The sequence below is a fragment of the Neofelis nebulosa genome, chromosome 10, assembly GCF_028018385.1.
Source record: "Neofelis nebulosa isolate mNeoNeb1 chromosome 10, mNeoNeb1.pri, whole genome shotgun sequence".
In the NCBI taxonomy this organism is placed as follows: Eukaryota; Metazoa; Chordata; class Mammalia; order Carnivora; family Felidae; genus Neofelis; species Neofelis nebulosa.
The window spans coordinates 110091273-110117360 of record NC_080791.1 but is presented as its reverse complement, the minus strand read 5'-3'; the positions used below and the strand labels follow the sequence as shown (position 1 = coordinate 110117360).

General features: G+C 39.5%; 1 protein-coding gene across 1 annotated transcript in view; it reads right to left on the bottom strand.

Annotated features, from left to right (window-relative positions):
- The window catches only part of KDM2A (lysine demethylase 2A), an 85067-nt gene that overhangs the window by 30559 nt on the left and 28420 nt on the right, over nucleotides 1-26088 (bottom strand). Inside the window, 8 exon segments of the mRNA XM_058689797.1 lie at nucleotides 2981-3096; nucleotides 3951-4104; nucleotides 5288-5381; nucleotides 5982-6088; nucleotides 12858-13036; nucleotides 17616-17662; nucleotides 18109-18187; nucleotides 19464-19602. Of these exon segments, the coding sequence (XP_058545780.1) occupies nucleotides 2981-3096; nucleotides 3951-4104; nucleotides 5288-5381; nucleotides 5982-6088; nucleotides 12858-13036; nucleotides 17616-17662; nucleotides 18109-18187; nucleotides 19464-19602 (915 nt within the window).

The following is a 26088-nucleotide window of genomic DNA, read 5'->3' as shown; positions in this document are numbered from 1 at the left end:
AATGAAAGAATTAAGCTATACTTAGGAAAAATGGAATAATATGGTGGTTAGACTGAAATTTGACATTTTTTTCATAAACAAAAAACAGTCTTAGAAAATTAGATAGGTAAATCAAGATCAGTTATTACAAGTTTAACAGTCTGTAAGAAACTCCATGTGAAGGTAAGGTACCTCATTTCACCTATGCCACTGAATATATACATATTCTCCCTTTCTTCCCTCAAACTGAGCAACTAAGCAATTAAATCACGGGTATAATACAATAGTTTTTAGCCAAAAAAGGGGAGTACTTTCTAAAAACTAATTTTCAGATTGAGTCCTACAGTAGATAAGTGGTATTACCTCAGAATAATTTGGAGTTAAATAAGAGTATTCTGTGAAATTACATAATTTTGAAACATTTTAACTTTAACTATTTTTACTATTATTATAATTTCAAACTTACTAATTATTTTTTGTAGCTTAATTACTTTTTTTTAAATGTTTGTTTACTTTCAGAGAGAGAGAAACAGACTGAGTGAGAGCAGGGAGGGTCAGAGAGAGAGGGAGACCCAGAATCCGAGGCAGGCTCCAGGCTCTATGCTGACAGCCCGACATGGGGCTCAAACCCATGATCTGTGAGATCATGACCTGAGCTGAAGTTGGATGCTCAACTGACTGAGCCACCCAGGAACCCCTCATTACTCTTAATAAGCAGAAATTTACTTTTATAAAATTTATTTTAAAAGCACTGTATCTTCTTAATTCAAGTGGGGCAATCCCTAGAACACGAACAATACCACTGTTGTGTGTAATAGCTCCTAACCAAAATAAATATTTCAAAATAGGTACCAGAATAGCTAACTGATCATGTTCACAGTAAACAGGTCAATGACTATTCCTTCTAAAAATGGTAACTTCTTCACTAATTGTGATTATTTATTTATTTATTTTTAGGGAGAGAGCAAGCAGAGGAGGGACAGAGAAAGGAGGAGAGACGGAATCTTAAGCAGGCTCCACACTTAGCTCAGAGCCCAATGTGGGGCTCAGTCTCACTACTGTGAGGTCATGACCTCAGCCAAAATCAACAGATGCTTAGCCGACTGAGCCATCTAGGCGTTCCAAATTGTGATTTTTTAAAATTTAACTTTGCAAACTTTCAAATCTGCTAAAAAAGTTCTTTATCTCTCTCTCTCTTTCTTTCTTTTCTTTCCTTTCTCTCTCTCTCTCTCTCTCTTTTTCTTCTTTTTTTTTTTTAATATTCAAGTTAGTTAACATACACTATAGTTTTGGCTTTAGGAGTAGAACCCAGTGATTCATCTCTTTCATATGACACCCAGTGCTCAGAAAAGTGCCCTCTTTAATGCCCGTCACCCATTTAATCCACCTCCCCCCACCCACCACCCCTCCAGCAACACTCAGTCTGTTCTCTGTATTTAAGAATCTCTTATGGTTTGCCTCCCCCTCTGTTTTATCTTTTTTTTTTTTTAATCTGCCAAAAAGCTTAAGAATGCTTACAGCATTCTTCAAGATTCACCAGCTATTAACATTTCCCCACATTTGCTAATCTCTATTCACATACGTGGCTGTAATTATTATTATTAAACTTAACTTATTTATTTTGAGAGAGAGAGCATGCACAAGCAGGGGAGGAGCAGAGAGAGGACAGAAAGAATCCCAAGCAAGTGCCATGCTCAGCGCAGAGCCTGAGGAGGGGGCTCGATTTCACGAACTCTGAGATCATGACCTGAGCCCATATTAAGAGTCAGATGCTTAACCAACCGAGTTACCCAGGTGCCCCAACATGGTTGTTGTTGTTGTTGTTGTTGTTATTATGTTGAACTACTTGAGAACAAGGTGAGAACATCATGCCTTCTAAAGGCTCTATACTCTAACTGCTGTTTAATGTCTACAACATCTATGCTTTCATCATATATAATTCAGCCCTCACCAACTTGGGTTCTGCTAAAGAATTAAGCCCTGTTTCCCCAAGACATGGGTTGGCCAACAAACAGCAGCTAGTGGATTTGGTCTGCTGCCTGTTTTTCTGTGAGCTAAGAATGTTTTTACATTTTTAAATGGCTGAAAAAAAACCCTAAAATTAGAGCATTTTGGGATATGGGAAAACTATATGAAATTCAAATTTCAGTGTCCATAAATAAAATTCTATTTTATTTGAGCCATGCTCATTCGTTTAAGTATTTCACTCTCTGATCCTTTTCAGAAAAAGTTTGCCAACTCTTGCGAGGGTGTCCACCACATGTAATGAACTTTTTCTCCTATATATCTAGAATGGTATCAGCTATGTAACATCCTAGGGAAAGAAAACCAAGAGAATAAGACACACATATCATTTTCTAAAAGACTTAATTCTCTCATGGAACCCCAGCTGAGAAAAGCTGTATGCACATTTATTTATTAAGTACAGAGGCACCTGGGTGGCTCAGTCGGTTAAGTGTCCAACTCTTGATTTTGGCTCATGTCATGATCTCACAATTCTTGAAATTGAGCCTGGAGTCGGGCTCTGTACTAACAGGGCAGAGCCTGCTTGAGATTCTCTCTCTGCCCCTCCCTTATTCTCTCTCAAAATAAATAAACATTAAAAAAGAAAAGTACAACATTTCACATGTTAGACAGTAATCAGAATAAAGATACATACATGCACTCAAAGTTGTTGACTCTTGACTTGATGAATCCCATTACACTGGGTTATTCTACGAGCATACATATTAAAAACATGGCTCAAAAGATTACCAAATGTCTATCTCTAGCCTTATAAAAATCCAAGATATCAAGAACCTCAAAGAATTAGAGTTCCCCAAAATAAGCAGGTAGATCTTGTTAAAACTTTTTTCTCAGTGTCCCTGAAATGTTAACACTGCACTTTAACTCAAAGAAAAATTTTGAAATTTTGAGATAAACTACCAGTGAATCTGTTATAATCTGGCTTAAATGGAGTTAATCTCTTCACATCCAACTGTTACATAATACAATTACTTACCCGTGTCCGATCTTCAATGTTGTATATTTTTAATTGCATGGGGATATTGAAACTATGCAAAAAATTGCCTCCAAAGACTAATGTGTCTGTAGGAGTATACACAGCATGAATCCAGCCTAGAAGAAAGGGAATGGAGGGTAGTGACTGTAAGCACACATTACAACATGGCTCTCTCAGAGAACTAGTATAATACTCCTAGGTCCTACTTTTTACTCTGGTTGTTACTTAGTGGTTGGTCAAGTTATTTAATCTCTTGCAGCCTCAATATCCTCTATAAAAATTAAACTTTATATGGTTATTAGTAAGTATTAAATCAGAAAATGCACGTAAAGTGTTTAGCATACAGTAAGCTTAACAAATGCTGCTTCTATTTACAGGAGCACCTACTGTGAAGGTGCAGTACAAGAGCTGACATGTATTTCCATTTACTCCTCAAAACAAAATGTGACAGAGGTTTAAATATTTGACCAACAAGGTATTAGCAGGTAAACAAGTGTCAGAATTCTTCTTCTTCTTTTTTTTTTTTTTTACAAGTGTCAGAATTCTAATACAGGTCTGTGACTTCAAAATCTGTGCTGTAAATACTTATTTTGTAACTAGTGACCTCCTAAAAATTATCACTGATGCTACTACACCCCAGCCTTCATAGACATCCCTTAGAAAGTAGGTCTCTTTCACCCAGACGTTAGATACTGCCCGCTGACCAGGTCTTATCCTTAGAGATTCTGATTACCTAGACCTAATGTGCGGTCCAAATGTAGACCTTCTGTGAGAAGCCACCACTGACAATTCTGATTTTAGTGGAAAATCAGTGCCTTTTTCAAAAATCCACATTCTTACCATCTAATTCATAATGACAGGAAAGGACACTATTGTTTTCTGTCCACCCCAGCATCACAACCACTCTTGGTGGTAATCCATTAATTCTAGTGGCTAGAGTAAACAACTAATTTTTTCCCATCTTGCTTACCTGAGGGAATGACGAAGGTATAGCCCTGCTTGAGCTCAATGCGCTGACAATCTGATACCCGGTCACCCAGAAAGATGTCTCCCTGTTTCCCTGACAGCAGCCAATTCTCGTACAGCTCCAGGTTGTGGGCTGTAGGGGGGATGAGCCAGAAGACCTGTGAGTTAAAAAACTTCAGTCTGTTAACAGCCATTGACATGACCCAGTCGTCTCCCTCAACTGATAAACAGGTACAAAGTTAAGGCCAACAGGCAGAAGAGCAGCAAGCAGTCCTCCTAGCCTGCAGAACCTGACCATTTGGGAAATTCTAGAGGCCCCAAGGAAGCAGATATTTTCTGCCCTTCACTTGATGAAATGGCTTTTAGGGCTTCCCTGGAGTTTCACTGTAGAGCCCAGAACCCATCCAGGACTCAGGGAGAAGAGGGACATTCAGTTTGTTACCTAGGAAGTCCCTTACTTGCCCCTGGCTGTCTGGCCTCTACAGTCCTAAGAAATACAGTAGGTACAATATCTTCTAGAGACAGGCCTAGCTTACTTTGTTCTAGGGTAGTAACCAAGACCAAAAGGACAAAACTTGAGACACCACTGAAATGGATCCAAAGCAAACAAAATGACTTTGGATTTGGAGGTATAGTTGTTCTAAATTAGGACCTCACATTTTAAAAGCATTATGTGTTTTCATTCCGGTTCTACTTTTCTCTCACAAACGCATCTACTTCTAGCAAGGGAAAAAAGGGTAACTAATAATAAGAGCGTAATACTACAAACCTCCGACATTAATCCCAGATTTCCATTCTCACACAGCATTCAGAAACAATCTGACAAGCTGGAATACAGTTCTTTACGAATGAGAATAATCTTTCAAAATCTATTCACATCCTTAGGGAGGACTTAAAGGCTTCCTCTGGCCACATTTCAGATCAATGCCTTCAAAATAGGGAAAGGTGGTTTGGATTCTAATTTGCTGATTTCATCCTGAATCTATACAAAATTTGTGTTGCCATCTACTACTTTATCGCACTTCCACGTAGAGAAATTGTCTTGTCTTCCTAAAACCACTTTCTTGTCTTCATGTGGAGAATTCTGCCTTGGGAATCTAAAAATAAGGCTGCTGAGGTTTACTAAGTAGTATGCCAATATTGGTATTATGACAGCAGACTAGAAGAATACGAATTCCTACTGAAGTCAAGCCAAAAGGGTCAACATAATCACCGTTTCTCTCTAGAATAGGGGACAATTTCCTAACAGATTCATTTCTAGGTATATTAGGCATGCATGAACTGAAGCAGAGACATATAACCAGCTTCAGATTCCAACCCCCATCCCAACTATGACCGTACCTTTCCCCCTTGATGGATGTGATACCAAACAGAGGTACCACCAAAGTCCACATGGAAGTCAGTATAGCAGCCTCGAACACTCATCAGACAGTACCTGACCCAAAAAAAACAGCAGCCATTAGTGCACCGATGAGAAAAAGAGAGCATGCCCCACCACAATACCACACTCTCCCCTTGTGCACCCCACCTTCCACATAATCAATTCCCAGTCAGTAAGAGGAGTACAACTGCGTCATCATGTTACCAGAACGACACATTTTCTTTAAACTATGTAATTGTGGGTTATGACACCGTTATATATACTCTTCCCTCTGGAACTGTGAAATCTGTTTAAAGAATTCATCTTTTTTTTTTTTTTTTTTTTTTTCAACATTTTTTATTTATTTTTGGGACAGAGAGAGACAGAGCATGAACGGGGGAGGGGCAGAGAGAGAGGGAGACACAGAATCGGAAACAGGCTCCAGGCTCCGAGCCATCAGCCCAGAGCCTGACGCGGGGCTCGAACTCACGGACCGCGAGATCGTGACCTGGCTGAAGTCGGACGCTTAACCGACTGCGCCACCCAGGCGCCCCAAGAATTCATCTTTTTGATCATTTAGGACACAGACCAAGGCTCCAAAGGGAGGAACCATTCCTTGCAATCACTCTGGTTTCCCGGTGATGTACCTGAGGAAATGCAGGGAAAGCCACTTACTTCTGCACTTTGGGGTACTGCATCTCCAAGATGGCATTTGTTGATTCAGTCTGACTTTCCTTCAAATGCCTCGGCCACATGTTGTCTACCCAGTCAATGAAATCCACCTTTAAAAAGAAGAAGGAAACATTTAGGATTCAATGGAAGGACTGGGATTAAAGAGAACTTTAAAGTCCAGAAAAACAGAATTTCTCAAAATACACACTGAAAGACTATAATTTAATTATAAACAAAACAAAACAATCTGTTGGTGAATCTTAGGGTCGACAGGCAAACCTTCTAGAAATAATTTTTCAATGAGAATAAAGGCTAATGGGCCCGTCAACATCATAAAGATAGCACTAATCAAAATGAAGTCATTAAATAACACAGTAGTATCCCCTTTGTGTCAATACTGGTATAATCAACTGTATTTTTCTAATTCAATCAAAGGTGCTGTCTGGAAGGTACTTCTAAACTTACCAGAGATGTAACATGGTGAACTGTTAGAGCAGCTAAGACATCCAAAGTGAAGAAGAAAGAAGAAAGAAGAAAGAAGAAGAAGAAGAAGAAGAAGAAGAAGAAGAAGAAATAGAAGAAGAAGAAGAAGAAGAAATAGAAGAAGAAGAAGAAGAAATAGAAGAAGACGACGAAGAAGAAGAAGAAGACGAAGACGACGAAGACGACGACGACGACGACGACGACGACGACGAAGAAGAAGAAGAAGAAGAAGAAGAAGAAGAAGAAGAGGAGGAAAAAGAAACAAATCCAATAGGGATTTGTAACCCTACATGAACAATGTAGAATCTACTAGGTTAGGAATCAGAAGTTCCAGGTCTGTCATGTTTTCTCAAGATCACATGCAAGTCCCTGGAACTCATTTCTAAAATGAGGATAATTAACTCCAAGGGATATTGTGAGGATTACATGTAAATACATGTTAAAATTTCTTGAGATAACGTTAGCAGAATTTAGTAATCTATTTTTTATTTCATTTTCATTTCACCTTTATTTTCCATCTTTAATCACTTGGTTTTTATTATCACTAACTACATGAACACAATACTTGGTCATTAAAAATACATGTGGCTAAATGTATAATTCTGTATTTTTTAAAACATATAATTTATTGTCAAGTTAGCTAACATATAGTGTATATACAGTGTGCTCTTGGTTTCGGGGGTAGAATCCTGTGATTCATCACTTACATACAATGCCCAGTGCTCATACCAACAAGTGCCCTCTTCAATATTCATCACCCATTTCCCCCCTCCCACACCCCCTATCAACCCACGGTTTGTTCTCTGTATTTAAGAGTCTTTTATGGTTTGCCTCCCTCTCTGTTTAAAACTATTTCTTCCCCTTCCCTTCTTCCAAGGTCTTCTGTTAAGTTTCTCAAGTTCCACATATGAGTGAAAACATATGATATTTGTCTTTCTTTGACTGGCTTATTTCACTTAGCATAATACCCTCCAGTTCCAACCACGTTGTTGCAAATGGCAGGATTTCATTCTTTCTCATTGCCAAATAGTATTCCATTGTATGTATAAACCACATCTTCTTTATCCATTCATCAGTGGATGTACATTTGGGCTCTTTCCATAATTTGGTTATTGTTGAAAGCACTTCTATAAACATTGGGGTACATGTGCCCCTATGAATCAGGACTCCTGTATCTTTTGGATAAATTCCTAGTAGCACTATTGTTGGGTCGTAGGGTAGTTCTATTCTTAATTTTTTGAGGAATCGCCACACTGTTTTCCAGAGCGGCTGCACCAGTTTGCATTCCCACCCACAGTGCAAGAGGGTTCCTGTTTCTCCACATCCTTGCCAACATCTGTTGTTTCCTGAGTTGTTAATGTTAGTCACTCCGACCAGTGTGAGGTGGTATCTCAATGTGGTTTTGATTTGCATTTCCCTAATGATGAGTGATGTTGAGCATCTTTTCATGCGTCTGTTGGCCATTTGGATGTCTTCTTAGGGAAAGTGTCTATTCATGTCTTCTGCCCATTTCTTCACGGGATTACTTGTTTTTTGGGTGTTGAGTTTGGTACATTCTTTACAGATTTTGGATACTAACCCTTTATCTGATATGTTATTTGCAAATATCTTCTCCCATTCCATTGGTTGCCTTTTACTTTTGTTGATTGCTTTATTTGTAGCGCAGAAGCTTTTTAGCTTGATGAGGTCCCAACAGTTCATTTTTGTTTTTATTTCCCTTGCCTTTGGAGATGTGTCAAGCAAGAAATTGCTGTAGCTGAGGTCAAAGAGGTTGTTGCCTGTTTTCTCCTCTGGGGTTTTTGATGGTTTCCTGTCTTACATTTAGGTCTTTCATCCATTTTGAGTTTATTTTTGTGTCTGGTGTAAGCAACTGGTCCAGTTTCATTCTTCTGCATATTGCTGTCCAGTTCTCCCGGCACCATTTGCTAAAGAGACTGTCTTTTTTCCACTGGATGCTCTTTCCTGCTTTGTCAAAGACTGGTTGGCCATATGTCTGTGGGTCCAATTCCGGGTTCTCTATTCTATCCCATTGGTCTATGTGTTCTTGTGCCAATACCATACTGTCTTGATGATTACAGCCTTGTAGTAGAGGCTAAAGTCCAGGATTGTGATGCCTCCCGCTTTGGTTTTCTTTTTCAACATAACTTTGGCTATCCGGGGTCTTTTGTGGTTCCACACAAATTTTAGGATTGTTTGTTCTAGCTTTGAGAAGAATGCTGGTGCAATTTTGATTGGGATTGCACTGAATATGTAGAGTGCTTTGGGTAGTACTGACATTTTAACAATATTTGTTCTTCCAATCCACGAGCATGGAATGTTTTTCCATTTCTTTGTGTCTTATTCAATTTCCTTTGTAAGTTTTCTATAGTTTTCAGCATACAGATCTTTTATATTTGGTAATCTATTTTAAATTAGGGGCGCCTGGGTGGCGCAGTCGGTTAAGCGTCCGACTTCAGCCAGGTCACGATCTCGCGGTCCGTGAGTTCGAGCCCCGCGTCAGGCTCTGGGCTGATGGCTCCGAGCCTGGAGCCTGTTTCCGATTCTGTGTCTCCCTCTCTCTCTGCCCCTCCCCCGTTCATGCTCTGTCTCTCTCTGTCCAAAAATAAATAAAAAACGTTGAAAAAAAAAAATTTTAAATTATATGTGCTGAAAGAAGTGAAGGCAATATGAACGTATCTGCACTTTACACTGAACTGTAACATGTCCTCTACCTTCAAATGTGTGCATTACCCAACCACTGACCTCCAAGAAACAGTCTCAGGTAGATAAAATGTGAGCCAAAACATGAGTCCAGTACAGTATTGACACTACAAATAATCTAACTTAAGGCTATAAAACATACGTATACAGTAAGCTTTACAACAATACCTGTATTTAATAATTTATTTCCCTTACAATATAGATCTGGACAAATGCAAACAATCTGTGCATAATGATATGAGGCAGGTGTCTAGGAAACCGTGGGAGCAAGGCTGGAAGGGATCACCAATGACATGCAAGTTGAGAGCAACCATGAAGTTAACTTGTGGCTGCACTTCAAAGATTTCTGCTCAGGGAGCCAATAGTTTTAACTAAGCATCCACTGGGTCTCAAACACTGAATGAACTCCAACTTCCTTCCTTTCCCTCAAACAAAATCTACTTTCTGTTCTCTTAATGTAGTGGTCAGCACCTTCTATCTCATGGTCCTCTCCTTTGCTAACACTGTAACAGAATAATGAATAACTGTACTTGCTCAAGACAGTATAAGCTCTTATGTCCGGATGGGGAAAAGAAGGGTTAAGAACACATGGGTATTTTTTTTCTCAATTTTCATTCAGAGAAAGCTGAATTTCTTTGGCCAGAATTTCTCACCTGCAGCACTGAGTCACTCATTCTGGCCTTTCATTTTTTGGTATTATTAGGTATCGTCTTGTGGTATGGGACTCATACTTTTTTCCTTCGGTTAATGTTTAGGCTCTGGGTAGGCCTTTTACTAAATGGCCTGATCCATGTGAGAGCAAGTCTCCAGAAGGGGTAATCACCAGTTTCTACCTGCTCTGCATCAATACTAGGGCCAAACTGGTAAGAAGTCCAATACCCAGGACCTAATCTATTCATATGCTGCACAAAAAAAGCTCACGGCCTTACATGAACTGATTTTCCCACCACCAAACAAATCTGCGCATTGTATATGTTACTTTCCAGCTACCTCTCAGGTACTGCTGGAATGACAGCAGAAAACAATCTCTCTCCTTACCAGAAAATCCCATTTTATGCTAACACCCCAAGAGGCACCTAAAGGTTGCCCACCTTCCTCTTCCACTGCACCTACTTTTACACATACTACTTCTTCTGCCTGGAATTCTGGTTTTCATTCCCTTTGCCTCATTTCTTTCATGTCAAGCTTAGATATCACTTCCTCCAAAGAGCTTCCCCTAGTTCTCATCCAGTTTAGGTTAGAGGAGGGTCCTTCTTCTTGCCCCCACAACACTCTATATTTATTCACTTATGATGCACTTACCATTAGTGTGGCTTATAGAAATGTCTATCCTCTGGTCTTTCTTCCCCGTGAGACTTTAAGCACTGTGAGAATGACAATGACCTTATCTTCCACAGGTCCTCTAGCACCTAGCATAGTGCTCCGCACATGGTGGGCACTTGAGCCAATAATACGCTAACTCTGAAGGTGTGAATGTCACAGAGAATAAGAGATTATGTGGTTTACGTGAAAGATTACAAGAATAAGTATATTTGTTCAAAGTCATTGAAATGTATACTTAAAATGAGTATATTTTATGTCAATTATACCTCAATAAAGTTGGTTTTTAAAAAAGCATTATTGGGGTGACTAGGTGGCTCAGTTGGTTAAGCATCCACCTTTGGCTCAGGTTATGATTCCGCGGTTTGTGGGTTTGAGCCCCATGTTAGGCTCTGTGCTGACAGTTCAGAGCCTGAAGCCTTTGGATTCTGTGTCTCCCTCTCAATCTCTGCCCCTCCTCTGCTCACAATTTGTCTCTCAAAAATAAATAAATATTAAAAAAAAAGAATAATAATAAAAAATAAAAATAAATAAAAAAGCATTACTGAGATATGTTAGAAAATACCTAAATAAATGGAAGGATACACTGTGGGGAGAAATACTCCAGTAAATAAATAAATAATACCCCAGCAGAATAAGCATATTATTGCTTACATAGCAAGTCATCAAAGCATTCCCACTTTCAGGAAGTGACCTTGGTAATAGCTCAATCTTTCCAGTCATGTTTTAGGTCCCTAAAAAATATTGGTGCATTATTCTCTGTCCTCCAGAAAATTTCCTTTTTCTGAGCCCTTCCATAGCTCCACTCCTCCATTTAGGTCTATTATTTTTATGTTATATAATGATGGATTTTTATCATTAAAGCTAGGAACAAAAGTGAATAAATTAAGAATGTTACAAAAAAGGCTTCGTGTGTGAATGACATAGTTCTAAATTTCAAGAACAGAAAAGTATGAATGTTTGACTTTTATAGCTATAATCACTTTATTTTTAAGTTGAAATTCTAACAATATTAACAATGTTAATTTATAAGCAATATTAAAAACAATTTATAAACAAATGTTATTGTGATTCTTACATCCCTCTCTTATTATTTTAATGCACTGAACTGTACATTAAAAGAACTTTTTCTTTAAAGTAGGCTCTATATGCTCAATGTGGGGCTTGAACTCATGACCCCAAGATCAAGAGTTGCATACTCTACCAACTGAGCCAGCCAGGTGCCCTATATTCTTTACTTATTAAGTGCACCATGTTTGGCTAATAACAAGACTAAATTCTAACTGTCTTCCTATATTTCCACATGACCAAACAAATTATAATACAAAAGGATTTTTATCATTCTAAGGAGATAAAAGTTTTCTTAAGAAATTAAAAAAAAATTTTTTTAATCTTTATTTTTGAGAGAGAGACAGAGTGTGAGTTGGGGAGGGGCAGAGAGAAAAGGAGACACAGAATCCGAAGCAAGCTCCAGGCTCCAAGCTGTCAGCACAGAGCCCAACGCGAGGCTCAAACTCATGAACCGTGAGATCATGACCTGAGCTGAAGTCGGATGCTTAACCGACTGAGCCACCCAGGCGACCCTTAATAAGAAATTCTGTACTTAGCTGTAGCCATCTCCAGTAACAAGAAGCAATGACAAAAAATTACATTGTCTCTTCAGGTAATAATAGTAAAATACTAAGAACATTTTCCTGTTGGTCTGTACATATCAATGACTTAGTGATAATAACAATGCATCTTACTGGTAAGCTGAATGTAGGTGTATATATAAAATAACAATATTAGAAACAATTATCATAATTTTGATGCAATTAAATTAAATTAAATTAAATGGAGATTGAATAAAACACTGAGATCTCGACTTTATTTATTTTTAAATGTTTATTTTTTATTTTGGGGTGTGGGATAGAGAGCAGGGGGAGGATCAGAGAGAGCAGGAAAGGGGCAGAGAGAGGGAGAGAATCCCAAGCTGGCTCTGTGCTGTCAGTGTGTAGCATGATGTGGGGTTCAATCTCACAAACAGTGAGATCATGACCTGAGCCAAAATCAAGAGTAAGAAGCTTAAATGACAGCCACCCAGGCTGAGATCTTGATTTTAAAAGAATGATTAGGGGGCACCTGAGTGACTCAGTTGGTTAAGCGTCCGACTCTTGATTTCAGCTCAGGTCATGATCTCACAGTTCATGTATCAAGCCTGGAGTCAAGCTGTGTGCTCACAGCATGGAGCCTGCTTGGGATCCTCTCCGCCTCTCTCTCTGCCCCACCCCCCACTCACTCTAATAAATAAACATAAAAAAAAAGTTATAAATTCTCCCAGTATATAAACAACTCTCTTGGTGACAATGACAATGTGGAAAAAATGATCAGACTAACCGTGGAGGGCCTCTGCACCATATTCTCCAGCCTGGTGTGGCTGAACTCTAGGCTGATGACATTATAGAGTTTTTCTCGCTCCTCCTCTGGGGTCTCATAGTAGCGTGTCCACTGAGCCATGGTCATTTCAATGCCTTTCTGTGTGTTCACGTCCATGACATCCACCATGCGACGACTCCCTGCCACGAAAGATGTATCAATCATCTCTACTGAGCGGCTATTATCCTCAAATATATTAAGAATATAAAATACAAGTAGAAGGAAACAAACTATCGTTTCTTTATTCAGGGTATTCAGTAATAAGCAAGGAGAGAGCTGTCACTCAAGGTGGATAAATCAACAGAAAATCAAACCACAGAGAATGGGAAAAACAACAGGTTAATATAAAAAACCGATTCCCTATGGCATATTTCTATATGGTCAGGTAACAAATCCTATATTCAATATCTTACTCAACCCTAACAATTCTAAATGGTAAGTACTAATCTCCATTTCATAGATGAAAAAATAGGTGTTAGGTAACTTGCAGGACAAGAATCCCAGAACTCTACACCAACTCCAGAGTTAATGCTCTTACCCACTGAGCTACACTGCTTTGATGCAGTTTTAAGGATCTTATCTATCCTATACTTTGATCCACTATACAGTGATATAGTGAGTACTAGATTCATTCTGAAGCTGTCCATTCTTCTGTTTAAAAGGGTTATTTCCAAAACCTGTTAAGCATTTCTAATATAAACGTCCCTTTTCATTCATTTCACAAATATTTACTGACTGATAAAGCCACCATGAGGGACACAAAGATCTGTATCAGATTCTCAACCAACTATAACAACTACAACAAAAAGGAGAATGCATAAATTAGTAGGGAGGAAAAACAATAGCCTAATTAAAGCCAAAGATACCTAAGTTTATTTTTTTTCAACTTTTTTTTTTTTTTTTTTTGGGACAGAGAGAGACAGAGCATGAACGGGGGAGGGGCAGAGAGAGAGGGAGACACAGAATCGGAAACAGGCTCCAGGCTCCGAGCCATCAGCCCAGAGCCTGACGCGGGGCTCGAACTCACGGACCGCGAGATCGTGACCTGGCTGAAGTCGGACGCTTAACCGACTGCGCCACCCAGGTGCCCCAAGATACCTAAGTTTAAATTTCAGCTCTAATAATAGTTGGGAAAGCTATTTAACTTCTCTGAACCTTAATATCTTCTTAACTTGGGAATAATATTACCTTGGAGGCCGCTGTGAAGGAAAATATTTAACACAAAGTAGGTGTCAATTAAACAGTAGTAAAAATAAAAGGAAAATTATTATTTTTATTTTTGTAACATTGGACTGACCAGAGAAGCCTTTTAGGAAAAGAAGGTGAAGAAGAGACTTTTGAGTTAGGCCTTGAAAAATAAAAAGAATTTCAACAAGAAAGATTCAACAGAGAATTCCAAGCAGAAGCAGCAGCATAAGAGACAATATGGAGAGGCAAGACAGCTAAAAAAGTTAAAATAATAGTGGTCAAGAAAAGGAAAGAGAATAAAAAGCTGCTGATATTAAGAATATTGTTCAGGGGCGCCTGGGTGGCTCCGTCAGTTAAGTGTCCGACTTCAGCTCAGGGCACGATCCCGCGGTCCGTGAGTTCGAGCCCCGCGTCAGGCTCTGTGCTGATAGCTCAGAGCCTGGGGCCTGCTTCAGATTCTGTGTCTCCCTCTCTCTCTGACCCTCCCCCGTTCATCCTCTGTCTCTGTCTCAAAAATAAATAAACGTTAAAAAAAATTAAAAAAAAAAAAGAATATTGTCCAATTTGTAAGAAACTAGCAAACATCTACTACATACCTGGACTTCGTGGCTATAACAACTAGTATCAAGACCTGGTCCCCTGCCTCTAAGACGTTTACAGTCTAGTCAGAGATATGAGGTAATAGTCAGGAGGACTAGAATATGGCCACAATAAAGGAGACATGGCAGAATACACATAAGATATAACTCATAATATAAGGCAATAAAGCAAACCTACCCTTTATATTTTGGAAGAAAATGCTAATGTTAAATCAAAATTGCCTTGTAATACCATTTCACACCCACTATGATAGCCATAAATTAAAAAAAAAAAAAAAAAGGAAAATAACAAGTGCTGGCAAGGATGCAGAAAAACTGGAACCCTCAAGACTTTGCTGGGAATAATGTAAAGTGGTGCAGCTGCTGTGAAAAACAGTTTGGTGGTTCCTCAATAAATTAAACACGGAATGACCATGTGACCCAACAACTTCACTCCTAGGTATGTATCTAAAGATACAGGTGATGAAAAAGTTCTGAACTAGAAACTGATGGTGATGGTTGCACACTGTGAATAAATTTAATGCCACTGAAGTATATACTTTAAAAATTATTATAATGGTAAATTTTATGTTACTTATATTTTAGCACAATTGTTTAAAAAAACAGGGGTGCCTGGGTGGCTCAGTTGGTTGAGTGTCTGACTTCGGCTCAGGTCAAGATCTCATGGTTTGTGAGTTGGAGCCCCACATCGGGCTCTGTGCTAACAGCTCAGAGCCTGGAGCCTGCTTTGGATTCTGTGTCTCCCTTGCTCTCTGCCTCCCCCCAGCTCATTCTCTGTCTCTTTCTCTCTCAAAAATAAAAACATTTGAAAAAATAAAAATAAAAAAATAAAAGTGAATGCTTTCCTTCAAAAATGTAGATCAAAGCTGTTGGCGAGGATGCAGAGAAAGAGAAACGCTTCTGCGCTGTGGGGAATGCAAACTGGTGCAGCCACTCTGGAAACAGTATGGGGGTTCCTCACGGTATGGGGGTTCCTCAAAACATCAAAAATAGAACTACCTTACAACCCAGCAATTACACTACCAGGTGTCTATCCAAAGGATACAGGTGTGCTGTTTCGAAGGGGCACATGCACCCCAATGTTTACAGCAGCACTACTGACAATAGCCAAAGTACGGAAAAAGCCCAAATGTCCATCGATGGATGAATGGATAAAGAAGATGTTGTATATACGTACAATGGAGTATTACTTGGCAATCAAAAAGAATGAAATCTTGCCATTTGCAAGACTGCAACGTGGATGGAACCAGAGTGTATTATGCTAAGCAAATTAGTCAGAGAAAGACAAATATATGGCTTCACTCATGTGGAATTTAAGATACAAAACAGATGAACATAAGGGAAGGGAAGCAAAAATAATATAAAAACAGGGAGGGGGACAAAACATGAGACTCTTAAATATAGAGAACAGAGGGTTGCTGGAGGGCTTGTGGGAGGGGGGATGGGCTAAAATGGGTACAGGTCATTAAGGAATCTACTCCTGAAATCATTGTTGCACTATATGCTAACTTGGATGTAAATAAACAACAACAAGAAACTTATTACTGTCCTGGAGGTCTGTTAGGAAAAGAAGTCCAGTGATGGACCTATAGGTACTCAAGAAGATTTTCTGAGGTCCTCTGAGAGAGCCCTGCATTGTGAAGAATGGGAAAGCATTTTAATTACTCAACAGACTTACTGAGTGCCTACTATACTCCAGATTGCACTAGATATTAGGAAATACCCAGTGACAGGCAGACAGCTGGACTCTAACACAGAAATAGTGAAGGAGTGAAAAAACCAGGGAATTCGAGAACTTTCCTTCACCTGGGCTATATGTGACTTTCACCTCTTGGATAAACAGAAGAGTTATCCAGCTGTCTAAAAAGGGCCCTCCGGTGGCTAGGAGATAGTACTGCAGTGTCAATTTCCAAAGCAAGACATTGCACTGGAACTTTAACATAGAGAACAAAACTTAACAGAAGCTATAATGTTGGGAGGAAAGCATCAGAAAAAACTCTTTTTGCTTCATGTCCTGTTGGAAACATGTCCAAAAGGTTTTAATCCACTTTACTGCTTTAACGTGTATAGAACTGTAACCATTCTGAATTCCAAAGGATCCTGGTGAGTCTCAGGGCTACCCTGAAAACCAAATGGTCTGCAGAAATTTGACCTGAGCCTTTACTGACACCAGGAAGCTTTCTTCTTTAATTAGGTTGATCCAATTTGTTTTTTTCCCCTAAATTTTGAATAGAATACAAATCAGACTAAAAACTCAACCAGTCACTGAAAGAAATGTTAACATATCTCTTTCTCGGCTTACAACGCTTTTGTTTATTATTTTATATATATATATATATATATATATATATATATATATATATATATATACATATGTTTTTATTATATATATATTTGTTTAAGTAATCTCTCCTCCGAAAGTAGGGCTTGAATCTACAACCCTGAGATCAAGAGTCACATGCTTCAGTTTACAAAGTTTTAAACCTTGGTCAAGTTACCAAATGTAGCACTGGTGAAAATTTCCTGGAAATTTCTCTACTGCTTTTGGAGAATGGAAGAGAATCACAGATATAAATGAATCTTCCTTCTTGTTTCAAAGATATAAAATGTCACTTTCCTGGGTGAGATGCCCTGGAACAGGCTTTTCACGGAGAGAAGGAGGGGCACACAGTGATAAAATGGTAGGTAGGGAAGAAGGAAAAGTTTTAAAGTTCTATGCCCGGTGTGTACTAAGTGAAGCAACTTTTGTAACTCTTTCTGTGAAAATTCTCAGTGGCCAATGAAATGGTAGTTTTTATCAAGATGCATATACTTCAATCAAATATGTACTTCAACGTTCCTAAGCCTTAAATCTCAGTCAGAAATTTAGAAATCAATTCCAATCTTAAATCTTTGCCTCATAGGCGCAACGGCCACACATATTACTACTTACCCACACACATTTTGACATCATTCACAGTGAAGTCTGGATCTGGCATCCTACGAAACAAACACTTGTAAGTATAAATGGAAGCACACCTTCTCTAATCAGTGTGAGTTCTTCATTAACGTACTAAAAACTCCTAAGACACATAAATATTCATATTCATATTTAGATTTAATGACATATTTTAAATATGATTATATATTCACATATACATAATAAAAAAGAATATATAACAAAATGTTAACAAGTGATTATTATCCCAGGGTAATAGATTTTTAAGAGATTTATTTTCTTTTTAGGTCACCTATATTTTTTCATTTAATTATTAACAACCATGAGTTGTTTTTGTAACAAAAGAAGAAAAATACATGGTTTTAAAACTATATGGGGGATTATTTTTAATTATCTACTGCTTTGGGTTATCAATACTGCATTGTCTATAGCCCTGGTGTAATATGGCCATTTCACAACTACATCCAATCAGGCCGAGAACACTTACTTTATTCCAAGTCCATCCGAATTCTTGAAAATCAGAGGGTCTCTTAAGCCACCCCGCTGAATATACTCTACATTAAAATCTGTCACCATAAGAAAACAACTGTTAGAAAGGCAAGAGGTATAGCCGGAAAAAGATAAAAAGACCATAAAATAGATCTTAAGTATTAAGGTGGAGATGGTGTTTGCTGTTTCTGTGTAAATAGTTTTGCTCTGTGAGACAATACATGCAAAAGAAGCATCCTTCGTTGGGGCACCTGGGTGGCTCAGCTGGTTCAGCCTCTGACTCCGGCTCAGGTCATGATCTCACAGTTTGTGAGTTCGAGCCCCACATTGGGCTCTGTGCTGACAGCTCGGAGCGTGGAGCCTGCTTCGGATTCTGTGTCTCCCTCTCTCTGCCTCTCCCCGTCTCTCTGCCTCTCCCCTGCTCGTGCTCTGTCTCTCTCCCTCTCAAAAATAAATAAATATTAGGGGAAAAAAAAAGCATCCCTCAGGATATAGGAAACTCACACTGAGAGGCAGGGTTCAAGATGTTTTCTAAGTCTGTATTTCCACAGTAAATTCAGAATTTAACCAACAGAGGGTAGTACTATTAATGAGTCATCTCATAAATCCTAAGCAGAAATTATCATCACCCTGTCTCTTAACAGCCCAAAAATTTACTACCGTCCACTAGAGTATATACCATGACATCCTTGTCAGTTTGCCAAGGAGCAAAGCTGCATAGTACACATGGAATCCCACCTCTGTTGTGGTTGTGGGGAGAGGTACGTGCATAGAAGAGTTTTTACTGGGGCGCCTAGGTGGCTCAGTCAGTCGAGTGTCCGACTTCAGCTCAGGTCATGATCTCACAGTTCCTGGGATTGAACCCTGCATCAGGCTCTGCACTGACAGGGCGGAGCCTGCTTGGGATTCTCTCTCTCCCCCTTCTCTCTGCCCCTCCTGCATGTGTTCTCTCTTAAAAATAAATAAATGTTAAAAAAAAAAACAGTTTTTACTGTACTATTCTTAAATAGTCTTAAACAATAGTCTTAATAGTCTTAAAACAAGGGATAGGAGAAGAAGGAAGAGGGCTTCAGGGAAAAATTCCAACAATGTTCCTGGCCCTAATAAAACACTTTTCTTCTTGTGTCGCAGAGAATGACTCCCAAGGTGGGAGAACTAGGGAAATGAGGGTGTGTGTGTGTGTGTGGGCACGCACATGTGTAAGAATAGCATTGTGTAATAAGATAAAATAAACAGCATCACAGCATCAATACGCAATATTTTAGCTGCACAGATACTGAGCCCATGGTTCCCAGAATCTACAACTTCCTACACCAAGGGACTGCAGGTCCCTGGAACCAAAATGATACTGACCTTTTCCTTCCATAAAAGTAACAAAATTTGCATTATATTTGTTGGTGTGGAGTTTCTCTTCCAAGTCAAAAGTTCTCTTCCCTTCAATTTCATCATCTGAAATGCCATCATCTTCATAGCGTCGTCGCATGGTACCACGCTGGGGGAGAGAGGGACAGAAGGATCAAATCATGTACTTTTTCATGCTTATCTAAAAGTACTCACAAACATATGTATGCTTCAACTTTATGTACTTTCAACTTCAGGTGTTATGTCAAACATCAATTTTCCTTGCCTTATAAACCTTTCTCTCAACTAAAGGTCAGGTAATGTCCTCAGAATGTACAGAATATAACCAAATTTTGATGGGCCACTGGTTCCCTACTTGTGAATTCTACCTGTGCTAACTCTTTGGACCTAGAGATATAAATTCACAATAGAAATATGACCGGGGCGCCTGGGTGGCTCAGTCAGTTAAGTGTCTGACTTTGGCTCAGGTCATGATCTCATGGTTCGTGAGTTCAAGCCCCACATCGGGCTCTGTGCTGACAGCTCAGAGCCTGGATCCTGCTTCAGATTCTGTGTCTCCTTCTCTCTCTGCCCCTCCCCCACTCACACTCTGTCTCTGCCTCTCAAGAATAAATAAACATTAAAAAAAAAAAAAAGAAATATGACCAAATTGTGTTCACAGTCCAATAAAGACTGGAGACAATCTGTATATAGATATCTTAGGTCAGGATACAAAATACAATGTTTTCATAGGGGAAAGCTGTATCTACATTAGTTTTCTAAAACAATCTTCAAGAATAGGCTAAAACATTTGAATTAATGAAACAAAAACTCCTTTACATCAGATAAAAGAAGTTAATCTAAACAACTTAGTATTCCAAATAGCAGACCATCAATATTTAGCTTTAAGGATATCTCCCCAAAGAAAATATACAAGGGTGCCTGGGTGACTCAGCTGGAAGAGCATGCAACTCTTGATCTCGGTGTCACGAGTTCAAGGCCCATGGTGGGTATAGGGATTAATTAAATAAATTAGAAAAAGAAAACATATAAATGGCCAAAGAACACAGGAAAAGATACTCAATATCATTAGTCATTAGGGGAAATGAAAATCAAAACCACCATGAGATACCACTTCACACCCACTAGGATGGCTATTATCAAAAGGTGGACAATAACAAATGATGGTGAGAATCTAGAGAAACTAGAACCCTCCTACACGGCTGGCGGGAATGTAAAACGGTGCAGCCATGGAAAACAGTTTAGCAGTTCCTCAAAAAATTAAATATGGAGTCATCTTATGACCCAGTAATTCTACTCCTAGGTACATATCCAAAAGCATTAAAATCCTATGTCCACACAAAAACTTGTACACAGGTGTTCATAGCAGCATTAACCCAAATGTCAACGGATTGATGAATGGATTAAAAAACGTGGTCTATGGGGCGCCTGGGTGGCGCAGTCGGTTAAGCGTCCGACTTCAGCCAGGTCACGATCTCGCGGTCCGTGAGTTCGAGCCCCGCGTCGGGCTCTGGGCTGATGGCTCGGAGCTTGGAGCCTGTTTCCGATTCTGTGTCTCCCTCTCTCTCTGCCCCTCCCCCATTCATGCTCTGTCTCTCTCTGTCCCAAAAATAAATAAAAAACGTTGAAAAAAAAATTAAAATAAATAAATAAATAAATAAATAAATAACGTGGTCTATTTACACAATGGAATAATATTTGGCCATAAAAAGGAATGAAATACTGGTATGTAGCTACAGCATGGAAGAATACTGAAAATATTATGCTAAGTGAAAGAAGTCAAGCACAACAGAGCACATCATCACAGATTATGGAATTTTATTTACATGAAATGTCCAGAATAGGCAAACCCATACAGATAGAAAGTAGATTAATAGTTGCCAGGGGCTGGGGAGAGCAGTAGGAAGTGACTATTAATGGTATGGGTTTCTTTCAAGAGTCATGAAAATATTCTGGAATTAGCAAGTGGTGGTATTTGTACAACTCTTGTGACTATACTAAAAACCCAATGAATTATATACACTTAAACTGGTGAGTTTTACAGTATATGAATTATAGCTCATAAGCTATATTTTTAAAAAACTGATAACTTTGCTTATGCTGCAACACATTCTAGTATATTTACTTTAGCTAGTGTCCCATTTTGCTGAAATTTCTTGCATATATACACATGGGACAACTGGTATGGAAGTGGTAGGGGCAAAGGTTAATAAAGTAGCCCTACCCTAGGACGTACTAAGAACAACCAAACTTGGAATTTAAAGTTAGATATTAGGGGAAGGTCTCCTGGGGAATGGGGGTCAGTGAAGGGGCAGAAACGAGTCATAAGAAATAAAATTAAGAAAGTAAGAATGACTGTTACACACTGGAGCAGAGCTAGATTCAGCATACCAATAGTATGTTTGGTAGAAATACTGAGGGATACCTGGTATCTTTTCCATATTTGGCAAAAACTTTGTAATTATTTTACCTACCACCTTTGTTGCCATAAGTCCCAGCTCAAAGGCCAAAAGAAGACCTAATTTTGGTAAGCTTCACTTATTTCAATACCATCACTGCTCAAAATATTTTTAGGTAGCTTGATAGAGGGGGTTATTTTCACCGACATTTCTTTTTTTGTTTTTATTTCTTTTGAGAGAGACAGACAGAGCAAGCTGGGAAGGGGCGGGGGTGGGGTGGGAAGAGAGCGAATCCCAAGTGGGCTCCACACTGTCAGCACAGAGCCCGATTCACGAGCTGTGAGACCATGACCTGAGCCACAACCAAAAGTCAGACACTTAACCGACTGAGCCACTCAGGTGACCCTTCACTGACAGTTTCTGACACAAGTTTTTTTTTATTTTTTTTTTTAAACTTTTAAAGTTTATTTATTTTGAGAAAGAAGCGGGGGGCAAGGAGAACACACACTCATGGGAGTGCAGGGGAGGGGCAGAGAGAAAATCCCAAGCAGGCTCCCTGCTGTCAATGCAGAGTCCAATGCCAGGGGCTTGGGGTTCAAATCCACAAACCCTGAGACCTGAGCAGAAATCAAGAGTCAGATACTTAACTGACTGACCAAACCACCCAGGTGCTCCCCCACCTTTTTAAATTAATAAAAAAAAATTTTTTTTAATGTGTATTATTTACTTTTGAGAGAGAGAGACAGAGCTTGAGCAGGGGAGGGACAGAGAGAGAGGGAGACACAGAATCCGAAGCAGGCTCCAGGCACTGAGTTGACAGCACAGAGCCTGACGTGGGGCACAAACCCACATGAACTGTGAGATCATGACCTGAGCCGAAGCTGGATGCTTAATTGACTGAGCTACCCAGGTGCCCCTTAAATTTTTTGTTTTAACGTTTTTTATTTTTGAGAGAATGCAAGCAGGGGAGAGGCAGAGAGAGAGAGCCAGACAGATCAGAAGTGGGCTCTGCTCTGACAGCAGAGAGCCTGACGCTGGGCTCAAACTCATCAACTTTATTTTTCTTCTATGAAACTATGTGGTGGCCACAGCTGAAGCCTGGGTCCTCTGCACGGAGACTGGTGTGGGTCTCTTTTACAACATGTCAGTGAATTCCTGATAGGGAGACTTGGTGAACACAGTCTCTTTCCAGAAGTCAGGGTTGAGACAGCTGTAGGTCTTATCTTGGAAATGGCATCAAAAGTGGCCTTGGCTGGGTGCCTGGGTGGCTCAGTTGGTTAAGCATCCAACTTCAGCTCAGGTCATGATCTTGTGGTTCCTGAGTTGGCGCCCTACATCGGGCTTGCTGCTGTCAGCCCAGAGCCTGCTTCGGATCCTCTGTCCCCCTCTCTCTCTGCCCCTTTCCCGCTCACACATGCTCTCTCTCGAAAATAAACATTAAAAAAAAAAAAAAAAAAAAAAAAAAAGTGGCCTTGGCGAAGTTGCCCATGATGGTAGCACAGCCCCTAGCCAAGTGTCATCAATACTGGCTATCAACAGTAGCTTCTTGGGCACAGGAACTGCATGAGTTTACTTCCATATAAGATATCTTCAGTTCCCCTCCCCTCTTTTTTTTTTTTTAAATTTTTTTAATGTTTATTTATTTTTGAGAGAGAGTGAGTGCAAGCAGGGGAGGGGCACAGAGAGAGAGGGAGACACAGAACCTGAAGCAGGCTCCAGGCTGTCAGCAGAAAGCCTCATGCGGGGGCGGGGCTCAAGCTGTGAGATCATGACCTGAGCCAAAGTCGGATGCTTAACTGACTGAGCCACCCAGGTGCCCCTCCTCAGCTCCCCTCCTTACTGTACTTCATTTATGTGTCTTTGAAGAGAAGTCCAAAATATGAATTCCAAGTATCACAGAACAAAGACAATACAATCGGAATTAATGTAGTTTCCCCTTCTCCCCTGCAAAATTTAGAAAGCACTAATTTGCACTGTAAGTTCTAATATACTTGTAAAAAAAAAAATCCCAGTCATATTTTCAAATTTCAGCCTTTCCTGGGTCTACCATTACTGATTCTTCTCCAGTAAGGAGGACATAATCACCCTGATTATCCCAAAATTTCTAACATGGTAGCCAGAAGTTCCCCCATCCTTCCTTTATTTTTATATGCTTCTTCCTTCCAATATTCAAGAAGACTCCTTTCATTTACACTTTCAATATAGAGAATATAAGGATATAGGGAAATCTGCTCTAGCCAAGCCACGTAAAAGACAAGAGAAAAATGAATTTGGATTCTTGTTTTCTTTTTGAGTGTTGTAAATGGGAAGTCAGCAATAATGCAAAAATTATTTGTATCAGTTTTAATACTGCCAAGAATGGTGTTTGCTGTTTTTCTGTCTATTCCTTGTCTTAATGTAAATCCTGGTGAAAGTAAACATCTATAGCAAATTTCTTAGTGCTATAAAAACACAGTCAGTCCTTGTAATAAGCCTGGAAATCAGTAGGCAATAACACAATTTGCTACAGGTGAAACCCAAAAGGCAAGGCCACTTTAATGCTAAGGAAAGCAACCACCAATCCCCTCTAGCCCACCAACATTACCAAATAATTCAAAATGGTTTACCAGCATGCTGTGCTTTTTTTATTCTAGGTGCTTTTCATGAAGGCAATTTAGGCAACCCAGAGGAAGTTACTGGCCTCCCATAGATGCCAGCCCTCACTGAACTCGGTGTCACAATAAATAGCAGGTACAAACTGAACACTGAAATCTATTCCAACCACATTTTCACTCAAAAGCAATTTGTACTTTCCAGGGTCAATAGTGAGCTGTAGTCATGAATAACCAATCACTGTTTATTCTATTTAGATGACCAAACTATATAGCAAACTCATGTTTTCCAGGATTCAAATAATAAAAAGAATTTTAAAACTGCCTTAAAAACATTCACCACTCTTTATTTTTGAGACAGAGAGCACGCACGTGAACTCACGAGCAGAGGAGGGGCAGAGAGAGGGAGGGAGACAGAGGCTCCGAAGCTAACAGTGCAGAGCCTGACATGGGGCTCGATTCAGGAACTGTGAGACCATGACCTGAACTGAAGTCAGATGCTCAACCAACTAAGCCACCTAGACGCCCTAACACTCACCACTCTCAGTCAAGTTGTAATTAACTACATTAAATGATATAAATGGCTACATAAATGGAATACTTAGATTAACTCAATTACCGACAGGTAAGTCAAGCTCAATGGATATAAATATTACACAATCATTTCCCTAGATGATTAGGTGAAAAAAAGATAATGAGGCAAGACTAGATGCAAACAGGTATCAATCATTATATAGAAACTTTCAGCATTCTCTTTTCTAAACATGTAGTAAAAAAAAGAATGATGGAAAGGGCACTGTCTTAAGATGTCTTTAGGCAACACACTTAAAAAGTAAAACAGCAGGGCGCCTGGGTGGCTCAGTCGGTTGAGCATCTGACTTCGGCTCAGGTCATGATCTCGTGGTTTGTGAGTTTGAGCCCTGCATCGGGCTCTGTGCTGACAGCTCAGAGCCTGGAGCCTGCTTCAGATTCTGCGTCTCCTCCTCTCTCTGCCCCTCCCATGCTCGTGCTCTATCTCTCTCTGTCTCTCAATAATAAATAAACGTTAAGAAAAAAAAATTTTTTTAATAAATAAAAAAAAGTAAAACAACAGAGCAGGGTAAGACAGCAGAGAGTAAAACAGCAGAGAATCTTTACAGAGAGTAAAAATTAAAAAAAAGTAAAACAGCAGAGAATTCCCTAATGCCAGCAACCATCTGCCTCTCTTAGATATTTGGGGAGTGGAACGAGGTGAGAAAGAGAAATCATTTTTAAAGGTCAGATACAACTAGACTTGTCCTATAGGAAAACAGCTAAGCCATCCAAGGCTAACATATACTCTAGTGAATATGTGACCATTAACACATTTATTACAACAAATAACACTGAAAAGTGCTTATAAAATGCTAAGTTTAAAAATCAGTACATGTGGGGTGCCCAGGTGCCTCAGTCAGTTAAACATCCAATTCCTGATTTCGGCTCAGGTCATGATTTCAGTCATGGGATCAAGCCCTGCAGTGGGCTCCCCACTGAGTGTGGAGCCTAAGATTCTGTCTTTCTCTCAAAAAAAAAAAAAAAAAAAATCAGCACATGAAATTATGCGAATTCGAGCCCCTAGACAGGCTCTGTGCTGACAGCTCAGAGCCT